Source organism: Diadema antillarum, unplaced genomic scaffold (assembly GCF_040938485.1).
Source record: "Diadema antillarum isolate AM-2024a unplaced genomic scaffold, OU_Dant_1.0 seq00000536_RagTag, whole genome shotgun sequence".
In the NCBI taxonomy this organism is placed as follows: domain Eukaryota; kingdom Metazoa; phylum Echinodermata; class Echinoidea; order Diadematoida; family Diadematidae; genus Diadema; species Diadema antillarum.
The window spans coordinates 450,720-474,705 of NW_027271485.1; the positions used below are offsets into that span (position 1 = coordinate 450,720).

At 38.5% G+C, this 23,986-nt stretch overlaps 1 protein-coding gene across 1 annotated transcript; it reads right to left on the reverse strand.

Annotated features, from left to right (window-relative positions):
• Nucleotides 1-703: 703 nt before the first annotated feature.
• LOC139734636 (uncharacterized) lies at nt 704-23,343 on the reverse strand. Its single transcript, XM_071645421.1, has 8 exons — nt 23,080-23,343; nt 21,000-21,195; nt 14,721-14,918; nt 13,052-13,229; nt 11,404-11,537; nt 6,930-7,071; nt 3,117-3,283; nt 704-2,051 (listed from the first exon to the last, which is right to left on the reverse strand). The coding sequence occupies exons 1-8, from the start codon at nt 23,341-23,343 to the stop codon at nt 1,891-1,893; spliced, it is 1,440 nt and encodes a 479-aa protein (XP_071501522.1). The 3' UTR covers nt 704-1,890.
• Between the last annotated feature and the right edge of the window lie 643 nt (nt 23,344-23,986).

Here is a 23,986-nt window from a genome sequence, read left to right on the forward strand (position 1 = left end):
GTATTTGTGCATTTTAGTGTATGGATAGATGTATGCACGGTCGGATGTATCTATGTACTATTCATAAGTCTTGAGTATGTGCACATACACATGCACATGCCAACATAGGCCTACAGTTAAACCTGTCTTAGAGGCTACCTGCCTGATGTGGTCACCTTAAATTCCCCAAGAGAAATACTGTTTTAAAAACCCTGTGTATGGCAGTCACCTGTCGCACGCAGCCAGAGGTTGTAAAAGTTGTATTCTACACTGTCGCTATCTAACTGCATGTGGCAGCCACTGATGTCTTTGAAGGGCCATGCAACAAGAAAAATAAAACAACATCAACAACAGTAACATAAATTACCTGATTTCATAATCACCTGTTGATGTTGTTGTTTTTTTAACATCTGTATGAAAATCTAATATTATATATATAGTGCATGAGGCTGAATGCACTATAACAATATAAGCACCGACAAATTCTGAATTTGTCCCGAAGGCCAGTTATATTCAATGAGGCCGCACGCCGAATTGAATATAATTGCCTGAGGGCAGATTCAGAATTTGGAGGTGCTTGGTACTTGTTATAGTGCAATAAGATGTCATGCACTATGTGTTATATAAAATAGCATACATACCCAGGCAAGATAAATTGAAAAAATACGATAGCCTAGATCATTTAAGACCCTACACGTGTCTAGACAAGCAATAATACCAGTTTCTTTGAACCTGTGTAGACAAAATCCTGAAGATCCAAATTCAACTATAGAGTCTAGCGTTAGGGTCTACGTGGTTATATCTAACGATTTCTAGGCCCTACGATAGGTTAGGTCTAGGGGCCCTGGCCTAACGTTATACTAGATCTACGTCATTTACGAGCGACAGAGCTAACGTTAGTTAACACTATGGATCTAACAGTAACACGTTAGACGCCCTAAGTTTACTTACTGCACTGTGGGTCCAGGACCAGGACTAGATGATGTTTTGTAGGATTAGGAATCTACTGGATTTAAACACAAGGCTCGTGCGAGGCATCATTGAAGTCACCATTGATTCCGAGAGTGTGTTGTAAAATGTCGTAGTAAAAGTTCATAGCGTAGCGTGATCAAAGAGCGCTTAGCGTATACCGTACACACGCTACCCATTTCTACGGCGCACTTCCGCGTAGAATGTACAGAGAAAGCGGCACAAATCTTGGGTTGACTTGCTCAATATCCTTCGGATTGATTCCTTTTTCAGATCAGTAGGAGTCCAAAATTCGTAGGGCGTATTTGATGGCATCCTTTGTGTCCTTATTGTCTAAGATACTGTTTATATAGATCAGTCTCTGTAAAACTAGCGAGCCTGTTCATTTCACAGCTTCCATGTTTAAATCTACCGCTGAAAGTCTAGTCCCAAACAGATAAGTTGCTGGCATTAATAGCCAGCGAGAATCTAGAGTAACGATAATATCGAGCAAAGCATATCGCGGTTGTGGCGGAATCGCGTCGATGAGGTGCGGGATTCAGTACTCGATGATTAAAATGAGGGAGCAAAAACCGATATCAAATCGATAGTAGGTTATCGTCTGCAATCGTTATATTTTACGTGCACTATAACTTTTGTCATGCACTGCCGGCCTGTATCATAAGTATGTATGCTATTTTATATCTGTTAATATTGTCTGTTAAGTTATATCTATTAAAAGATGAAATACATATAGCCATACACCTGTATATGTGGATCTACTTCATGAAGCAAGAATAAAACAGCTGCCAACATGTATAGAGTGGCCTCCTGTCTACAAAGGTCTTTTTTTTTTTTACTTCCCTTGAGTGGCTGCTATAGCCTACAGGTTTGACGGTACCGGTATATCAAAGGAATAGATCAATTAGAAAGGAAGAATAGGGACAGTTTTACACAGGGTCATCACACAGTAGCTCCCTGGCAGCTCGCCCCCATCCCAGCGGTGCAGCCGAAGCAGTGGTTGTCCGTGACGATGCCCAGGCCCAAGACGTCTGCCGTCGACTCGAGGTCCCACACTGTGGGTCCTTTCCCGCCGCTGGGGATCGCCCGCTGGCTCCCACGATCTGCGTGCAAGAAAATCGACGAGTTGTTCACAATTATGATTCTTCTTACATCCACTTGGTCTCAACTAAAACTTTAATTTGGCTTCATGTTTATTTCTTCCCCCCTTTTGATTGATGAGGTGTCGCTCACAAAATAACTTGCCTCTCTTCCAAGCAAAGAAAGTTGCTTGTTCGCTCTTTTATGAAATGCAAAATATCTATACTGCACAATAGTTATACACTGATAAGCTAACGGTAGTATCTATATGGAAAAGATATGGAGATACTAGGCACGGAATTTGAAGAATTTTTAGATATAGACTATTGTAATCCTACAGAAATAGAATAAGGGGAACAAAAAGTACAAAACAGAAGTATGACATAGTACAAATAAAGCAGCAAATTTCAAATTTGTAGACGATATTACTTATTGTTGCATTGTCTCCATGTTTATATTGATATACGACTCTATCAGTGTAAAGTGGAAGCAAGTGCCAACTGTGAGCCTGACGGCCATTTTGGGAGGGTTATTTTACTGCAATACCTGTGGTATTTGTACAATGCACCTGCCTAGTAAGTTGCAGCAAATACTCATGTGTATTAATACTGAGTTTGGAGGAATTTCGTGAAACTTCACCATCGGTACCTTTTCAATATTCATAAACCATGTCAGTTTAGCCCCGAGTGAATAACTCACCAATATGTTTATACACTAGAGCAATTGCGTGCTTCTCACTTGAATACGCTATGCTGATTGGCTAAATGTCATTGGCCTTACGAGGTCACATCGTGACGTGACAATACGTGCGCGCGTCTTTATTACTATTTACATTTCATTAATACATTAGCTCAACGTAGCATTTGCGGCGCGTGATTGCATCATGAATATGTATTATTCTTTAACGCTCAATGCACTGTGATAGGTGGTATGCAAATGATGGATCTATGTCATAACTCATTATCTGTTTGTCACCATTCGTGTGCAGACTTTTTGCAATGGATTGGCATAGAGAACCTCGCATCATTGTACACACTGTCCAAAGCCCCTGGCACAGAAAGCATAAAGAAGACCGACTATCAACTGACCTGGGGTGTTGGGCCGACGGCCAGGCATGTCCAGCTGCTGGTTGAAGTCGCAGTCAAAGATGCGGCCATCCCAGCCAACGTTGAGGTAGCTGCGACACATCAGGCCCTCCACAGCGGCAGGATTGAAGTTCCTTACAAGCAGCTGCATGTAGGACTCCAGTTCATTTCTGATACGTGGAAAGAGCAGACATTAAGCCAGTTTGGGGTTAAAGGGTGTGTACAGTTCTGGTTGAAGTGAGGATTTAGCATTTAACGTTTTGTGAGATATTTAGAAACCAGTCTATGAGATGACAAAGAGCATGCAATTCTAAGGGGTATCAAAAGTTTATTTGATGAAAATCGGTTTTAAAATGGCAGAGATATCCAAAAACAAGGTGAAACAAAGAGATCCTAATAAAAGCGTGGCCTGTCGCCTTTTATCATTATTACTTTTTTGGATATCTCAGCCATTTGAAAACCAATTTTCATCAAATAAACGTTGAATCCTTCTTAAAATATCATGCTCTTTCATATTTCATAAAAGGTTTCTCTTTATCTAACTTAGGAATGTTATAAACCTGAATCCTCACCTCAACCAGTACTGTACAGTCCCTTTAACTCATGTGCACATTGAATTGGTACAAATGATCTCTATTTCATTTTTTGTCAGTTGGTCAGGCACTTCACTCGTTTTCAAAGCGACTCAATGCATAAGCTTGCTAGCAATTCATTGAATTCAGCAGTCATGTTCAAGCAAAGGATGAACTTGTGTATAGACCAGGAAACCAGAATGAGTAGGGCGAAGCAATGTGTATAGTCAACTAGGGTGTTCGTACAGTCTTATGTGGCCATCTTAATTTATATTTACAAAGTTTACTGAATATCTGCCAACATCAAAATTCAATAAATACAAAGAAATTTGAGAATTTGCTACTTAAATAGGAATTTTCATCAGTCTACCATGCATCACTAATAGCAGTTGTTTACACATGGTTAAATAACATACCTCTCTTTTCCCAAGTTAAAAAAAAAAACAGAAGAGAAAATCCTATTGTTAAACTTGGTCTTTGACCATCACCAGAGTATTGACCTTTAATCTCTTTTGCATGAAGGAGGCATGAACCACTGAAATACCTCTAGGAGTATTTAACCAAACAGAGTTATCGGCACAAGGGTGGCAAATATTTAGTTAACAGTAAACATGACAAGCATTTTCTGTGCAATTCTCCATTAAAATGTGTTGAGTCATGATATTCTCATCGGGTATGTTTAACCTGAATAATCTCTCCTGATTTCACTTATACAGGACTTTAACTTTATATAAATTTAATAAGTCTATATACATGTAAACGAGGGATAATGCTTATAATTCATACATGAAGTATCTCTTATGCTCACATGACCTCTGTAAATATTTTCATATATTACTCCTTTGTAATCTCTATTTTATCTCTTCTTCTTTTCACTATCTATATTTTCTTTTTTAAAGCTTTCTTTTATATATATATATATATACATATATATATATATATATATAATATTTAAAGGGGATGGCTAGTAACTGATCAGTGGGAATCAGCGAGAATGCTGGGGGATGACTGTGGGATTCATTTAAGAGTACATCATATATCTATTGTTGTGTGAAAATCATTTAGAAACATTGAACTGCACATTACAGTGCACTCCCATTATAATGAAATGCTCCGGACCGCCAGTTTTCTGTCGTTATAACCGAACAAATACAATATATAACGAAAACAAGGAAACCACGTATATAAAACATCATATTCTGTTTGTTGAATTTAGGTGTATCTGAATGTGTGTGTTTTTTTAATAAAGAACCTTCGGAACAATAAAACGAACCTTATCTAATTTCAGATTATTGTATTATAATAACGCAAGTTCCTCTCGGAAACTGTGCGTGACACACGGAGCGACGACACAGTGATGTGAAGCGTTTGCCTGTGCAGAGAGGATATAAATGCTTATTCCGCTACGTATTTTTCGGAAGCGATCCGCATTTCGTTATAACGGAGCACATTTCTTTTGTTTTTCTTTGTCAGAGGCGCTCGGAAAAAACTTCGTTAAAATGAAAATTTCGCTATAATAAATTTCGTTATAACCGTGTTCGTTGTAACGGGAGTGCACTGTACTTGAATATGAGACCATTCTGAAGCAAATAATTTTCACACAATAGATATATGATGTACTCTTAAATGAATCCCATAATCATCCCCCAGCACTCTCGCTGATTCCCACTGATTCCCACTGACCAGTTACTAGCCATCCCCTTTAAGTGTTTGTAGTGTGCACATTGCTTAGCCAACTTTTATACTCTTGCCTATTTAAATTGTATGTACTATGATAAGCAGTATTCTTTATGTATTTAATTTTTTTAAGTCTGTTTTTTTTTTTCTCTCAGTTGCTAATAAAACCACATAAGGTTTAAATTCAAAATCACATACCTTGTATTTCTCAGAGGGAGCCTTACAATACAAGCTCTGCTTCAACCAAGCTACCTTGTCTTTTTTTCCTCTCAAACTCTACTTGGCCACATTCTTGTTTATTTTTGTCTAATTTCTGTACTGTGTGTTAAATTCTTTGCAAGAATATGTGTATTCTTTGTTGATATATCTTGAATTGAGACAAATGAGTGAACTTGAACTTGCACCCATCTACCTATGAGATTTCTGAGAATGAATTGCTGCATGAAATGGATAACAATTACAAATACAACCATGCATCTTACACATTTCCTCTGCATGATATTCATGTGTGTGGTGTGGAAACTGAAGCAGAAAGTATGACTTTTTCACTGAAAGTATCATAGAAGTTTATTAACCCGTTGAGGACGAGTCCCGAGTATACTCGGGCAGGTGTCTTTGGGAAATGTGCGTTGTAGCAAAACCAGTCCATCCTCAATGGGTTAAAGCCACACAGCCAATGGAACTTGAAGTATAGCACAATTAATTATCTGAAACTCCTATCAGCCCAAATACTTTTTAGTGGAGTCACTGAACAAAGAACTGAATGGATTAGATGCACTGAATTTAAACAAATTCATGTCAACTCAAAATGCACTGAATCAAGGAGACATTGATGAATCAAATTACACAAAGAAATAAATTGAATTAACCGAGCTGATCTTAACAGTGCTTAAATTGTTGTTGGACGAGCAGATTAACTCTTTATGTGCCATGTTTGCACGCCCGACTCATGACGGCATGCCAAGTTCGCATATTTTGCTCAAACGCACAAACCCACTCAACAAACTGCCAAGTGCCACAGTACAATGAAAGCTTCAGCTGCAATTCTATTCCTCTCACATGTAATCCTTGCATTATGTGGTTAATGAATATCAAGCATAGTTCCCTATTGGATTTTTGGGTTAATTTTAAGTTTCTGTCATCGTTTTGTGTGCAAAAGTGTCATGCCTGTACAATGATATAGATAGTTGTACTGGTCATTTGAAAGAAAAAAATCATACATGTTCTATACAATTTACATCAAAGCTTGGAATTTTCTCTATAACTTTGCTCATTAAGTGTCCAGCATAACAAATATTTATAAAAAAGTTACATGGATGTGAAGAACAAAATGATTTCCCAAGGCATGCATGTGTTGCAGTCTCAGAAAAATGTGGCACACATGGGTTTACACAGCAGCACATAAAAAAATGTGTTTTGAAAAATGTGAGTTAAAAATATTAAATCTGTAGCCATTGTTAAACAAATTTGTTGGTACTTTTGTTAATCCTGGTGTATTATATTATCAAAGTACAAAAAATGAAAATCAATCTGTTGAGTGTCTTTGAGATCATTTGCATGCACTGACCGTCTTGCAAGGAAGTCAACGAATCTCTTGACCGGAAGGTTGGTCAAGGTGAAGAGGTGGTTGAACTGGATTCCAAACGCCTCATCAAGCTCCTCCTTATACTTCTCCTCCAGTGGTCCCTGGGGTGGAGGCAGAAATCCACCTGTCTCAACATGGAAGGGAGAGAGAGAGAAAGATAGATAGTGAGATAGATAGATAGACAGATAGATAGATAGTTAGATAGATAGATAGATGGATAGATAGATAGAGAGACAGACAAATAGATAGATGGATAGGCAGATGGAAAGATAGATAGATACTAGTAGATAGACATAGATAGATACTCTAGAAAGATAGTGTGGATAGATAGATGGATAGATGGAGACATAGACAGATGGATGGATAGATAGAAAGATAGAGAGATGGATAAATATATAGATGGATAGACAGATAGAAAGATAGATATAGAGACAGATAGATAGATAGATAGATAGATAGAAAGAGAGGCAGAGAAAGAGAGAGAATTGTGATTTGACCTAATACATGAATTATGTACATTTATCCATCTTGACCTCCATTGGAAATACAGTGTGGAAGTTTAGCAATCACAAGGAAAATTTAATAATATTATGAGATCATACTAAACAAGGAAAAGTAGAAATTACGCGGTGCGTAATATATGTCCCCGCCGGAAGTAGCATTTTGTAGCAAAATGTGCAATATAGGTAAAAAATCAAGGTCAAAGGTCAAAGAAGTCAAAGGTAAAAATTCTGTGTAAAAGTTTTGAAGCCCTCACCTAGTGCCATCACATAAAGCAAACGGAATCGAAATCGGGTTAGAAATGGCGAAGGAGTAGCATTTTATAGCCAATGTACAATGCAGGTCAAAAATCAAGGTCAAAGGTCAAAGAAGGCAAAGGTCAAAATTCTGTGTAAAGTTTTGAAGCCCTCACCTAGTGCCATCACATAAAGCAAACGGAATCGAAATCAGGTTAGAAATGGCGAAGCATAGGAGTAGCATTTTGTAGCCAATGTACAATACAGGTCAAAAATCAAGGTCAAAGGTCAAAGAAGGCAAAGGTCAAAATTCTGTGTAGAAGTTTTGAAGCCCTCACCTAGTGCCATCACATAAAGCAAACGGAATCGAAATCGGGTTAGAAATGGCGAAGGAGTAGCATTTTGTAGCAAAATGTACAATATAGGTCAAAAATCAAGGTCAAAGATCAAAGAAGGCAAAGGTCAAAATTCTGTGTAGAAGTTTTGAAGCCCTCACCTAGTGCCATCACATAAAGCAAACGGAATCGAAATCGGGTTAGAAATGGCGAAGGAGTAGCATTTTGTAGCAAAATGTACAATGTAGGTCAAAAATCAAGGTCAAAGGTCAAAGAAGGCAAAGGTCAAAATTCTGTGTAGAAGTTTTGAAGCCCTCACCTAGTGCCATCACATAAAGCAAACGGAATCGAAATCGGGTTAGAAATGGCGAAGGAGTAGCATTTTGTAGCAAAATGTACAATATAGGTAAAAAATCAAGGTCAAAGGTCAAAGAAGTCAAAGGTCAAAATTCTGTGTAGAAGTTTTGAAGCCCTCACCTAGTGCCATCATATAAAGCAAACGGAATCGAAATCGGGTTAGAAATGGCGAAGGAGTAGCATTTTGTAGCAAAATGTACAATATAGGTCAAAGGTCAAGGTCAAAGGTCACGACTGAAATTCTGTGTAGAAGTTTCAAAGCTCCCATGTAGTGCTATCATATAAAGCAAACAGAATCAAAATTGGCTCATAAATGACAGAGAAGTAGCAAATTGAAGATTTTGATCACACACGGACGCACACACGGACACACGGACACACGGACACACGGACGGACGGACAGACGGACGGACGGACACACGGACACACACACGTACGGAGCCCGTTTCATAGTCCCCTGCTCGAACTCGTTCGGCGGGGACAATAACTGGAAAGATTCACAGCTGGGAACCTTTGTGAATTAAAGGCAATAGCCTTTTTTGTGGCAAGAACCTTTTGCTATTAGCCACCGGCATTCAATCAATTGTGTGGACAAACACTTTCACGAGCATTTTACTTTTGTGAATATTGGCTTGCAGCATAAGCGAAAGATTCATGCATGTGAAAATCTCTGGTTTTACATTATCTACAGATAATAATTATGGAAAGAAACAGGAGAAAATACATTACAGTGTTTTGAATATCTAGTCATACAGTCAACATCCATTTCTTTAACATTCATTTTAAAAAGGGGGCCTCATCTAATGACAGACTTATTGTCATTTAGACTCTTTTTGTGCATGTCGACAACAGCTGCTGATCCCAAAACATTGATGCATCCTCATAAAGCAAGAACATAATCTCAAAGCAAGAAATATATTTTTGCTTAAAAATATGAAAAAAGTATATAGAAGTGTGCTAACTAAAGTCATATTTTTTCATTTCAAAGCATTATTCCATGCAGCTGGATAAAAAGGAACATATCAAACACTGTAGTAAACAGCTATCCTAAGGAAATATATGGGCCAGGTACATTGTAATCGGGAAGAAGTTCATCATAATTATGGATTAAATTACTCTCCTAGCCTGTGTACAGACTGTTAAATTACTTTGACACACATTTCTGCAAGATATGATGACAGATTGAGTAAAGATATAGTTCTTGTTATGTAGCTGGAAAGTAAGCATCATGTTTTGCATAGATTGTAAAGTGTCATAAAGTCAGAAACAGTTCTTTTTTTTTTGTTTCACATAGTATGCTGGTCACATTTCTTGCTTTAGTATTTTTGCACCTGTGAGGCCATACTTCTGAAGGACACAAGATGATATCCCCTAAATATTCATGATATAAAACATAAAAAGAAACAAACATATCTCATGCTGATTACTTGACAGTCTGGACCAGACATAACACAGGGGCAGATCCAGGAATTCCGTAAAGAGGGGGCGTGTTTACAAAATTAAAGGGGGGGGGCGCATGCACCCCTCCCCCATTTTTTTCTTTTTATTTCTTTTGTTTCAACAAAAAATAAAGGGGGGGGGGGGGGGCGTGTGCCGGTTGCGGTCCTCCCTGGATCCGCCCCTGTAACAACAAGGCAAAACACAAACATAGGCACACTAAAACAACTGGACAACTGTACTCAGCAAAAGCAACATGTTCATAGACATCCCAAAACAAACAAGCAAACAAATAAACAAAATATCATAAACATTGTTTTTTTCTAAAATTGTATGCCATGCCATGCTCAAACAAACAAGAACAAGATCTAAGGTTTGAATGTATGGGAAAACAAAGTCTCAAGCATTGTTAAAGGCCTCCCTGAACTTTTTACAAAGAGCACTCTCTTGATTTTTACATCATACACTCACTCTTGAAAAAAGGCTGATGATGCTCAATACTTCGGGTGCATCAACCCAGGCCATTCAGCCTGTCAGTGAATGGTATCAACCTAGCAAAGGAATGACAGAACAAACGAATGAATAGATGGATGGATGAATGAATGATTGAGTGAATTGTTTGTTTGTTTGTTTGTTTGTTCTTTTCCATCTGAGAGGATGGCTGGATAGCCCATATTCAGCTATGTTAAGCTGGTCTTTCATGGGGTCCAGTTGGATGTGAATGAGTGAGTGAATGAATGATTGAGCAAATGAGTGAGTGAATGAATGAACAAATTGATGGACGAATGAAGGAATGAATAAATGCATGAGTGAATGAATGGAGTGAGTGAAAGCATGCATGAATGAATGAATGAATTCATGAGTGAATGGATTGAGTGAGTGAAAGAGTGAATAGTTACCATCAGATGGTGATCCTTAACCTCGAGGATAGCTATCTTCGAGGATAAGAAAATAGTTTAGCACAGTGTAGAAGCACTTGTTAATAGTTAACATGAAGTTAACTTGAAGACAGCTATCCATAAAATATCTCAGGATCAGTGCTCTGTCAACGAGCTGTGGGGGTCCCCACTCATAGTTAAGCATCATGAAGACAGAACTTGTTGATAGTAACTTGTAGATAAGAGTGGGGGGGGGGGGGGCAGTGAGCCTATCCTCAAGGATAGCTACCTTTGAGAATAAGCTTTGTTATGTGAGTGCATGTTGTAATTAGAGCGCCAGAGCTTACCCTCAAAGATAGCTATCCTCGAGGTTAGGGATCACCGTCTGAATATAACTATTGTATGCATGAATGACTGAATGTACGCAGGAATTCAGGAATTGAATGAATGAATGAATGAATGAATGAATGAATGAATGTATGAATAAAATGAATGAATTAATCAATTATGAATGAATGGAAGAAGCATTTACTGAATGTCTTACCCAGTGGATTGTATACGAGGTTGAACTCGAGTCCAGAGCCAGGCTTATTGAATGCATGAATGAATGAATGAACGAACAAACGAACGAATGAATGAATTAACAAATAAATAAATGAATAAATTGATTAAATGAATGAATGAATGGAAGAAGCACTATTGAATGTCTTACCCAGTGGATTGTAGACAAGGCAGAGCTCGAGTCCAGAGCCAGGCTTGCCATAGCCGCGTTCATTCAGCAGGTGAAGGGCTTGGATACTGCGTTGGAAGACTTGGCTGCCTCGCTGGAGGTTTACATTCTTGGCACTGAATGGAAGAGAAGGTCATCACATCATTTCACTCCTTGACCCTAATCAGACTGGGCTTTTTTGGTTATGCTTTATCTGGGGGGGGGGGGGGGGGGCGGATTCCGCCCCCTTCAGATCTCGCCTATGGAACGCGTGATCGCGCCGAAAATCGGCACACGCGACGCCCGCGACGTAACTATCAAAATGTATGGTTGCTTTCTCCGAAGAATTTTTCTTATATTTTATATTAATTAATTTTTGTAATTTATGCATAAAATCAGTTTTGGGCTCTAAATCACTTATCAATGCTCTAATTAAGCTAATTTCTTTTTAAAAATATTTCTTGTATCATTCTCCTGAGACATAGGATAAAAAAAAATCTGTATCGAAATTAATTTCTTATGTACTTGATTGTCTTTTGAATTTCTTATGTATTTCTCTGTTTTTCGACCTTTTGTTTTTGTTTGTTTTTTGGCCAAAATTTGTCACAGACATTTTTCGAAGCTTTATTATGCTAAAACAAATTAATTTCGTCCATTCTAAGTCAAGATATGAATTTTTATGTGAATTAATTGAAAAAACACAATTTGCATCGGATTTGTACACAAAATCACGTTTTGGAGCAATTTTGGGGTTGATAAATTTTTTTCGAACGGGCGTCAAATCAAAACGGTATGCGCGGGCGCAACAATTATGGTCTCAAAAGTTGCGCGATACTTGAAAGAAAAAAGTAATGGAACATCGCGGCGGGAGCTTATCGAGCTGCGAAGATATTGCACAAAACGTCGAGGGGGGCGGGGCGGATTCCACCCCCCCAGCCTGATTAGGGTTAACCCTCTGTGTGCCATGTTCATTTCCTGTCCATGGGGATATGCGTTCAATTTTCTGCTCATTTAACTCATTGGCACAGAAAAGGTTAAGAAGGAATTCCAGACCAGTTAAAAGCTGGTGTGAAAAGAAACAGCAAAATTTTACAGGAAGAGCAGGAAAGATAAAAAGTAAATTGCTCTTTGTAAAAAATAATTAAATTGTGTAAGGCAGGCAAGACATCCAGTTCCTCCCCCCCCCCCCAACCCGCGATGTATATTCCCTAAATTTCCAGTAAAGGGGTACTTTTCACATGATGAAATCCAGCCCAAGAATTGTACAAAAAGGGGGTGCATTTAATTTTTCACCCTGAGATTTCTTCTTTGAAGGTTTTTTTTTTCTTTTCCTTTCTTTCTCTTTTGACTCCTGAAAAATTGATGTCATTGAGATAGGGGTTGGAATGACAGCTTACCAGAGAAGGCGGGGGGGGGGGGGGGGGGGGGGGGGGGGGGTGCATTGAACAGTGTTCTGGATTGAAGGGGTCTCAAATCCAAGGCAGGAAAAGCCTGCAAAAAGGGGGGTACAAAACTTTTTGCAGTCTGGAGATAGGGTATGCTTTCAAAGAGAGGGAATGAGCATAATGTACCCTAAATAGTACTGTGTGGATAGCCAGGGTATGACATGGGGGGGGGGGGGGAGGGGGTAAAGGAGGAGATCTATTTGTACCTGTAACAGGGGAGTGAGGCAATGACCTGGATTCCATTGTCTGCCAGGAAATCGGGCGTGTCCTCCTGCCCCGGCTCGAGGAGGACGGTGAGGTTGCACCTGTCAATCACCTTGCGGCCCAGCCGACGCCCTCCCGTGGCCAGGAAGCGAAACTCAGAGCAGAGCTCTGGAGCTCCTCCTACAAACAAATAACAAACCCCCAAACAAAACAAACAATAACAAACAAGCAACACAGCTTTCTTGATTTCTAATTTTAAGCATGGCTAAAATGCATGATTTTCCTTTTCCTTTGAATGATCAAGAGCCATTTTCTTCACTTTTTTTTAGATTCTACATTTGTCTGAGTGTCTGGAGTGTGTAAACATAGCAATGTCTCCCAAGAATATAAACTAGGGGTACAGGAAGCTTTGAGCTGTGATGAATAGGTATGCCAAATAAGCCTTCTTGCCGTAATGATGCACCTGCTGTTTCTACATCATACCGTACTTAAACCCATGTGTGCTGAGCATATTAAAAAGTCAAGAATAAATAAAGATGCATCTACAATGAAATATTGTTGTGCCATTAATCTTGTAAACAGCATTTTCCTTGAAAAATTTAGTACTTCTGGCGAAAAAAAAGATGCAAAATACTGCAAAGAAGGAACAGTTGGCAGCTCTAGAAAAGCCCAAAAAATAAATAGATAAATAAAATGAAATTAAAAAAAGCCCAGCTCTACAGTGAAGGCAACAGACTATTCTGAGTGAAGAAATGATAGCAAATATTCAAAGGCAGCAAATAAAAAGGTTCTCTCTCTCTCTCTCTCTCTCTCTCTCTCTCTCCTTTTTATGTTGTTGCCAGAGGGGTCTACAATGACTAAATTGATTTTGACTTCTCCTTCTTATTTCTTTCATGCCATTCACCGAACAAGGGAATTGTTGCCATTGTGTGCAATCTGGTGTAATGCATCAGTGCTTCTGAATTGTTGCAAATAAATGACAAGTGTTCAAAATGATCTGCATTATTACAAACAATAAGTATGCACACATAGGCTTCAACAGGGGATATAACACTTTTCTCACATTAACTGAGCATATTCCAGTATTTATTTCTCCAAAAAAATTACTTTTATTCTGATAAATTGATCAATTGAAAACAATTACGAATAATATTCACAAATTCAGTTCAATGAGTACAAAATTAGGCATCATGTAGAGTATAGGTGCACATACAACGAACAAGACTTTGTGCAAAAATGATTGAATTTTTCGATTTGAATATTGTGAAGTACTATTTGCCTACATGCAGGCCCTGGATATGCAGAATGGGCAGGTGCATACCCCTGAGGTGGCTTTGAGAGGGTGTATTTTTATTTGTGTGAAATACTCTGAACAAACTAGCATGTGCCTGGTGTGGAAATGTACCCCCAGTTGCCTGGAGTGGAATGCAGCAATAGAATACTATACACATTGAAGCCTCTTATGAGAACACTCACAAAAATACATACACACACACACATGAACAGACCCTGCTAACCCTAATCATAAATTTTCAGGCCTACTAGCAGATCAACTTTTGCATCTTCATTCTTTCAGAATTCATGTTGCAGATGCAAGTAATAAAGTCTCTACCACAGATTTTTGGTAGCTGCATGTTCCGGTGGTGATATTTGTGGGACCCCTAAAGGTACCTGTAAGGTCAAGGGTGTGGACCGTGGGGCTGTTGGCGAGGATCTCCAGGCATCGCTCCGCCGTCTCGCGGTCCATCATCTCCTTGCGCCGTGGCGAGGACTCCACGTGGCAGTGGTTGCAGGCCTGGTTGCAGTGCAGGCCGATGTTGAGTGACAGAATCTCGATGTCCACTTTCTTGAGCAGGGCGGAGCACCTCTCTGAGATGAGTGGAGGTGAACATGGAAAATTGCGATTTTAAAACTTACTCTGCTTGGAATGCAGGAGGCAATTATGCAGAGGGGTGAAGATCTGGGGTATGAGTTTTTCTTCTATTTGCCTCCCTCTGTAAGAATGAAATTGGTAAGATCCCATCTGCTGATCTAGATTTTTAACAAACATGTTGGTAAAAAGGAACAAGCGGGAATCAAATCTGTCATCTACTTACTGATTTCTGGGATCCACCCCTCTGCTTATCAGTCTCTGGTTTTCATTATTATCTTGTATGTGTTAGACTACTTAATGTAGCAATGTTAGAATTTCAGAGCTTTTTAATTTCTGTATCAATGTGTCGACATTGCTGAATGCTGTGCTCAGTGCACAGTGTGAGCTGTATTTGATTGTACATGAAAAACACAAAGCACAGTGCCTCTGTTTCCAAACTACAATCTAGTTATAAAATTGTAAATATCTAAGCAATTGTATAGCACATTTGAAAAAGAGATGTGAAGCTATAAGCTCTGAAAATGCATTTCTACTGTGAAGTGACAATGATTTAGCCATGATTGAAAGGGAAAAAATAGATGCAATATCACTGCATATATGCTCTGCCTGTGTCTGCAGCACAGTGACTCTGCATTTACTGGAAGTAAACACGTCGCCACCAAAATTGTGACCCCACTTGGCCTCTGTGTGTTATGTATGGAAACACAAGATCACCACATTCGTTTGCACATACAATGTAGTGAATGGCCAACATACAAACCCGGCTGTTAGGGACTACATGTTTACATTGATTTATATCTTCGATAGGGAGTATTATCAGCAAAGATGCTTGGAAACTCATTATTTTAAAACAGTGTTTATCCAATCTCCTTGTACATGTAATTGATGCATACAAAATGTCATAGAGACGATCTGTGGTTAGATAGCAGCCACCTGTCTGCAATGGACACTCTTTTCGTCTCACTTGGGGTGGCCACTATAGACAGGTTTGACTGCACATTATATAGGGTATTTCTGAAACTGTGTCAGGTATGCAGCACACATCAACTCACACACTGTAAAGTTCCCCATGGCTGTACTTGCCACTGGGACCACCTCCCCCACAGGTGGTTTTTACCCTTACTGTGCTTATCTATAGTTCTATGGTGAGCATGCAGGCTGTGGTGACATGACATTTGCTCCTGTAACAATTGCTCAGGTCTCGTTTTCTCCAAGGTTTAGTAAGGTTATGGTTAGGGTCGTGATAGGGTTTTAGGTTTAGGGTTAAGGTTGGGTAGTGATGTTTCAGGTTTAGTTTGATGTGAGGATTAGGATTAGAGTTCGGGTTATGTTTGTGGGTAGAATTTCTTTCTCATGCATATATTTCATGGGGGCAACTGTTGCAGGAGCAAATGTTGTGAAACCACAGGCTGGAGGGCTTTCATTGCTGATTGCCACAGATATATATCTGAAATTTAGTACTTAGTCAATGCACAGCAATACCAATTCCGCTATTAAATCGCTAATAGTGTTATCATGACCTTAAAGGACAAGTTCACCTTCATAGACATGTGGGTTGAGTGAATGCAGCAATTAGTAAAACACATCAGCGAAAGTTTGGGGAAAATCCGACAATCCGTTCAAAAGTTATGAATTTTTGAAGTTTCTGCTTAGTCATGGCTGGATGAAAAGACTACTAAAGCTTGTGATGTCACATGTGTACAACGATATAAAGAAAGAATGAAGGAAATTCAACATATTTCCATTTTTCTTGCATAACAAAAGAGCACTCGACTTCTCTCTTTCAGAAGGCAGGGGGAATAACATTACCCGTAACATACATCAGTAACGAGTCAAAGGAATGTTCACTTTATTCAAAAAGTAAAGTTTTGTGAAATTCTCTTTTTATATTCCTTATATCATTGTACGCATGTGACATCATACACTGTAGTAGTCTTTCTAATCCAGCAATGATTGGGCAGATACTTAAAAAATTCATAACTTTTGAATAGATTGTCCAATTTTCCTCAAACTTTCACTGATGTGGTCAGTATATTATTGCTGCATTCTCTCAATCCTTATTATGTATATCAAGGTGGACTCGTCCTTTAATTCCTCTCCCTGTCCATGGACTTCCTGACTATGAACTTCCTGCTGACATGTTACAGGGGCAGATCAAGCTTTTTCCTAAGGTGGAGTGGTGGTGGTGGGGGGGGGGGGGGGGGGTGTGACCCAATGATGCTGTGGAGCATCATCCACAAGCCAAGGTTTACAAGAGGTTTACTATTTATAATAAAATAAAATGTAATAAAATGAAATGAAATGAACTTTGCAACTACATGCAGGTCAAGTTTTGTGGGATTACTAAATGCTGATAAAAGAGCTTGGCAAGTTAACCCTAACTTACCTGGGGGGGGGGGAGGCCATAATGGGCCCCCCCCCCTTGACAAAATCCGCGACCATTCCGCCGCACAAAATTTTTTGACTGCGCCGCTCGCTGACTTTTTACTTTCAAGTCTCGCGCAACTTTTGAGACCAAATTTGTGGCGCCCAAGCATACCGTTCCGAAGCCACGCCCCTTCAAAAAATTTTCGTCAACCCCAAAATTGCTCAAAAACATGATTTGTGTACAAAGTTACTACAAATTGTGTTTTTTCAATTAATTCATATAAAGATTCATATCTTTAATTTTAATGGCTGAAATAAATTCATTTTAGTATAATTATGCTTCTAAAACTGTGTATGACAAATTCTGCTGAAAAAAACCACAAAAACAAAAGTTTGAAAAAACACAGAAATACATTAAAAAAACGATAAAACAATAAAAAACATAAGAAATTAATTTTGATACTGAATTTTTTTTCACGCACAAATGTCGAAATGTCACTAGAAATATTTACACCAAGAATCAGCATGATTCCGAAAGCTTTTATAAGCCAATTACAAACGAAAATGATTTTTTTTTGCATATATTTGCATAATTAATTAATTTAAAATAGAAAATGCAAATTTTTGAAAATTTAACTGGACAGTCTTGTAGATTACATCTGGCTTTATGTTAAATTTTGCGGCGATTGCGCGATCAACGGCCGAGATCTGAAGGGGGGCCATAATGCCCCCCCCCCCCCCAGGAATTCAAGCTCGCTAAATAGCCCAGGTAAGTTAGGATTAAGCTGAGAGCCTAGGCACATACAGGGTTGTAAACACAAACCAGTTTACATTACATCAACACCAGACCATATCTAGACAACCATGTGTCATTGTCATTCTTTATGAAAGTGACAATCATGATTGTGTTCCATCAACCAGTTTACAACAGAGGCAACATGCAGTAACTGCAGGCAGCTCCGTGGATGCAGCTGACAGAGCGCTGAAACTTAGCTGTTGCTATGGTAACTGTAGTTTTTATCGTGGTGTGCAGTACCTTCAGACCTCTGTCTTAAACAAAGGGCTTGAGAACCCCAATGCTGTGAATTTATTGCTCTGAATAAGCACCAGTGCAAATCATAGAGAGAAGTTTAAGAAATGAAATAAATCTTCACATATATTCAGGTACTATTTCATAAAGCAGTTTCGAGTATTTGCTTTGCATTGTAATTGCACTTTCCTATACTATGGTTGTGTGATAATAAACCCCCCAAAAGTGGTATACATATATATTTATAGTAGTTGAATTGCTATTATAGAAGTCCTAATCAATGCAACATACATATAATATTGCAAACCTTTCTGTGATATGGCCCATGACAATAGTGCTGACCTGGTGTAAAACAACTGAATGAAACTGTCCTACAAAATATACTAAACAACAGAAGAAGAAAAGGAGAATAAAGATGTTTTGATAAATGCCAATTGATTAGGGGCATACACATTGCAAACTACTTTACTGTGCAGAATCGGTACAATGCCCAAGCTTCATTTACTTTATACACTGCAACATGAAGGGCACAACCAAGATTGTCCAAAATTGTAAAGGCTCATGGCAATTTACAAAACATGGCTTGACCTTTTTTTAGGTGAAGACCCCTCCATATCTCCCCTACCTCCTCATCGCCCCCCCCCCCCTCTCTCTCTCTTTCTCTGGCATGCTTTATAAAACTCTTTCCCTTTCATGGTTTAACATTAAGTGAACAGTTACTGCACCAGTGCATTCAAATTCAACAACATTCTATTTCAAATCAATGCATAGCACAGGGGTGTAAGAGTATTTGCAAAAAAAAAAAAAAATGAACAAATCTGAAATGTTATGAGAAAAAAAAGAAATATCTGAAGTGCATTAAACTGTGAACATTTCAAGACATATCTGAATTCTAAAATGTTGGTTTGGGACAGAGTAAAAGAGATCTGAAATAAGAATAAACTCTGAACTCCCACCTTCCTAGGCTTTTAGTAGTGAATTACTGCATCAGTGCATCAAGTCAACAAAATTCCATTTCAAATGCAGACCTTTCAACCTTTTTGACTGAAAAAAGGGGATAATTTGGCTCAAACTGCATGTTTCTGTGATATTAATGTGACGAACAAAAAAAATGGCGAGGGAACATGCCAGTTATGCTGAGTCGAGGGGAAGGTGCATTCCAATGTCTTTTGTTAAACATTTCAGTACTATAGCAATGATTGACAGATGAGGTCATCTGAAGAATATTGGTTTGGAAGGATTTTTTTGTGGGCGTTCCCAAGTAATCCGAAGAAAAATAGAAGAAAAAATCGTTAAAAATATATATGGAATGTTTCTAGATATTCGTTTCACCGCAAAAGTGATGTTGAGGGTATCATAAATCAACACAAATCAACATGTATTTGGATTTCAGGGCCCCTCTGGTTAAGGAAATCCCTTTGCATTCAAAGTTAGAAGTCTTTCAAATGCTGGACATCAACTGCTGTTACATAATAAATAAAGTGCTATAGAATTAGCATTCAGGCACCCTGGTCTGCTGTGCTGGGAACCAATCAGGATACTGGTTGACAGATACTCCTTAAGGCAGTACCATATGACCATGCATCACAAAACCAACAAAAAGTCTCATGCCCAAAATTTCTTGCAAGGACTCAATGTAGATGGAATGGATCAACCTAGTCAGTCTTTTCTCATTTTTTCATAGATAATTTGCAAAGAGCAATTCTTATTCTATGTACTGCTGAAGTTTCGGATCATAAAGCCAACAGGAAGTTGAGGTTTTTTTCAACCTTTTTGTAAAATAGTGTGAGTAGGTAGGTCTCAGAGTCCCCTTTTCATTAAATTCTTAAAAAGCTTATGCACACTCTTCACTTTCAACTCAAAGAAAATGCTACTGCTTTGTAAATTAGTACTAGTCATGATTACAATGTGTCGATAGAATTTGCAAACTTTCAGCGTCATCTGATAATCGCTTCATTGTGGTTGCTATTGAGATTCGCATCCTGTTTTTTTGTCCAATTGATTGCACAGAACATCACTTGGTGAGATTAAGCACTTGAATAGACCCTAAATTTCACAGTCTTTTTTTCTCTGTAAACACTTTTCTAGTGTGTGCATACTTCCCACTATCTGGATAAGTTAGGAAAGTCCATTTGTTTAAAGCTTAGAGTTTGCTCTTTTATAACTAAAATTCCACTCCTGGCAACTTTTTGGTGGTTTTGTGATGCAGGGTCACATAAACAAGATGTAGATTGGGCATGGCATAGAACATGAATACTGTAAACATGGGAATATTTCCCAGTGCAGAAATGTTCAGAAATATTGCCTCTCCAAAACTAGTGTGACTATAAGAACATATAAATATTCTGCAGATGCATATATCAAGATTTACAATGCTCTCATCCACAAGATGACAAACGAATGAAACCTACTTTAAATTGGCGCAGCATGAAAAATCAATGCACTGTACCATTATGCACCTGTCAAGATATGAAATGCTCTCATTCGTAAAGTGATTAACAAATAAAGCCCACTGAATTGGCCCAGTGTGAAAAATCAATGGAACAGAAAACTTTCCCCATCACACAGTAATTAATTATGCTCTCATGCCCATAATAAAGATAACCAAAAAAAGCCCACTAAAATCGGCCTGGCAGGAAAAATCAAATGGCAGAACTTTTCTTTCGCACAGTTAACTTACCTCCCGTCTCCTCGTGGTGGTACGTCTTGAGGAAGTCGCGGAAGTTCGGCACACCGAGGTGGTCGAGTGCCCTCTGCCTCTTCTTCCGTTCCTCCCGGGTCAGCTTGGCTTGCCCCATCCTCCTCAGCTTCTCGGCCGTGATCTGAAACTCCTCATTGCTTTCCATCTCTTCCAGCGTCTTTGGGATGAGGGACTCCTACCAGAAGAAAGGAGGTGCAAAGTGTGATATTTGAGTGACTCCTACCAGAAGAAGGGGGTGCAAAATGTGACATTTGCATGGACAGATACAGGAATTCCGTAAAGGGGGGGGGGGGGGGGAAGGTTGCAAAGCAGTTTTTGGTGTCACTTCTGGGTTTATTCTGCTAACAAGAAAAAAAAAGTCCTTACCAGGAAATTTCTCATATTTCTGGGATTAATTGGCTGACAAGCAAAATAACAAAAACAACCAAAAAATCCACTTTCCTCCTTCAATTTTTTCTATTCATTTCTTTTATTTAAAACAAAAAAACAAAATTAAAGTGGGTGTGTACCCAGTGCACCCCCTCCTGGATCCGCCACTGCCTTTGACCCCTTGTACATAAAGAAATTGTCATCAAAATGCTTTGAAGATCTTAACTGCTGCTGATTTACAATTTTAATAAACACGTCGGAAAAAACAAAACCAGTGGAATTCAAGCCTGTCATCTACTGCTTCTGAATATGCATCTGAACCCTTGTTTATACCCTCTTTATCATCTTTTTGTCATGTACCTGGTACCATTCTGTACTTCTGCTTTCTTCCTCTCTTTAAATCATCAGCACAGACATCACACTGCATAATGACTGTCACAGAATTCAGATTTAACACAATGAGGGTTTCATGTTTTAAGACTTTGCATAATATATCGTCGCTGGGCTGACAAGACCTTGTATCTGCAAATTTGGTGAAAATGAGTTTTTTTGATTTATGGTGAAAATGAGTTTTTTTGATTTATGGTCAAATAATCAGTTAAGTGATGTCCTGTCGAACTCCTAGCTGTCTTACCCCCAAAATGGAGCCACCACGGCATGTCAAAGGAAAGGCTATCCCATTCGCCACAGTGCTTTGGCCGCCATGTTTTTTTTGCTCTCCTGAACATTTGAAATTGTGTAGATACGAGGTCTTGTCGCCCCAGCGACGATATTCAATTTTTAAGCACAATCTGAGAGCAAACAAATTCCCACAGTAACAAGAAAGCTTGTCCAACCTTGCCCTATCCAGTAATGACATGGTAAATCCATAATCAAAAAGAAAACAACAAGTTTTAGAGAAATTTACAAGGAAGATGATGGGATTGCACCATTTCTAAAGTTACCTGACAACTTAATATTTATGTACTGATTGGCAGTGATTGTCTTGGAAACTTTAGGGGCAGCGATCCATGTCAATTCAAACTTTCATTATTTTTTTGTGTATGCAAAGCCTGAGAGTTTTCTTTTTTGTTTGAATTGTTCTTGTTTTGTGTGAGCCTGCGTGTTATTTTGATTTTGTAATTTTACATTTGTATCTTTATGTAATACTGTGTATACACACTTGCTTCTGTAAAATCATTTGTAATTCAGCCTCTGGCTGCCATCAATGATTTGTTGAATAAAGATACCATTAATAATAATGATAATAATGATAATAATACAAAGGCAACCAAATCAGTGTCACAATAATACTTTGTTCAAAGTAGCCCCCAAACATAATCATCTTCAACTGGTCACAAAAACCTAAATCGGCTTTCTATACACTTGCAGAAAATCACTAATTCTATTTTCAATCTTCATTCAGTTGTCTTTTAACTAGTTTTATTTGTTTGTTAGCCATTTCTTCACAATTATAATGTTCCCCATGAGAGAACAGAATTTATAACAAAAAGTTTGACACTAGCGCAATTAGCTGACTATCGATAATATCTAGCAAAAAATTATAACAATTATACTACATCATAATAACATAACATAATATCATCATGAACACACTCTACATAACAGTGAAAATGGCCAGTGAAAATTCTAATCTGTGATATCTCCTCCCCATGTCAGTCAACATTTCAAAATATGAATATATACTCACTCTTTTGCTGGGAACATGTACGCGTTCCTTAGGTTTTGGGCGCTGACGAGGGGGTCCAACTGGTCTCTTCAGTTGGTGCTCGTGAATATTAACAGATGTATTGAAGTCTGGTAGCTCTGGGGGACTCGACTCCAAGTTACAGTTGGAGGTGTGCAAGTTTGCAGAGGCCAATGCAACCAATGGCTTGAAGCGAAGGGCCAGCTCATCACGCAGGACTGCCGCAGCAGATCGGCACAGCAGCCTTCCGGTACTGACAGATGGCATAATTTTTCGACCACTGCCTATAACATGCACAGACGGATGAATAGACAAAAAAAAAAATATTCAAAATTAATGCACAAAAGTTACAACATTTTCTCAGACTTGGCATTTGCATTTTATGAACATTACACAGTGCAGTGAACAATCAGAAAATTAATCTTCATTTTAATGATTTTCTTTGTCTTCTATTGAATTCCAACCTTGTTTGCTTAACAATCTTGTTATAAATATGTTAAGAGAAAGTTTTGTACTGGTTTCTTTTGGTTGCTGTTGTTGCTTTTTTTTGGAGAGGAACAATGTGCATAAATCTTTGGGCTTGAATACAAGTATGAACACATACAGTCACCAGTAAACTTTATCATATGAACTCCTGTAATATCAATGATGAACAATCAAAGCTCTAGTCTGAATGACAATTACTTTTCTACACACTTTTTCCAGGGCACAAATTGTAACATGTCATTTGATTACCACTTTTAAAACTTATGCATACCACTCATCATAGTAAGGCTAAATAGTAAAAATTATCCCCATCCCTATCTAATAAATAAGCAGAAAGCTATTTAAGGGCTTGTCTGTTGATCTCTAGCAAAACAAGCAGGCAGACTGAATTCTGTGCATTGATATGTCACTATTGTAGGTCTGT

What these genes read in the sequence shown, in the direction of transcription:
- LOC139734636 (XM_071645421.1), bottom strand. Translation starts at nt 23,343, where the DNA reads ATGCCATCTGTCAGTACCGGAAGGCTGCTGTGCCGATCTGCTGCGGCA. An exon ending in CCACACCCTTGACCTTACAG is followed by an intron (nt 13,230 to 14,720) that starts GTACCTTTAGGG and finishes ATTTGTTTGTAG; the next exon opens with GAGGAGCTCCAGAGCTCTGC. An exon ending in CCTTGTCTACAATCCACTGG is followed by an intron (nt 7,072 to 11,403) that starts GTAAGACATTCA and finishes ATGTTGAGACAG; the next exon opens with GTGGATTTCTGCCTCCACCC.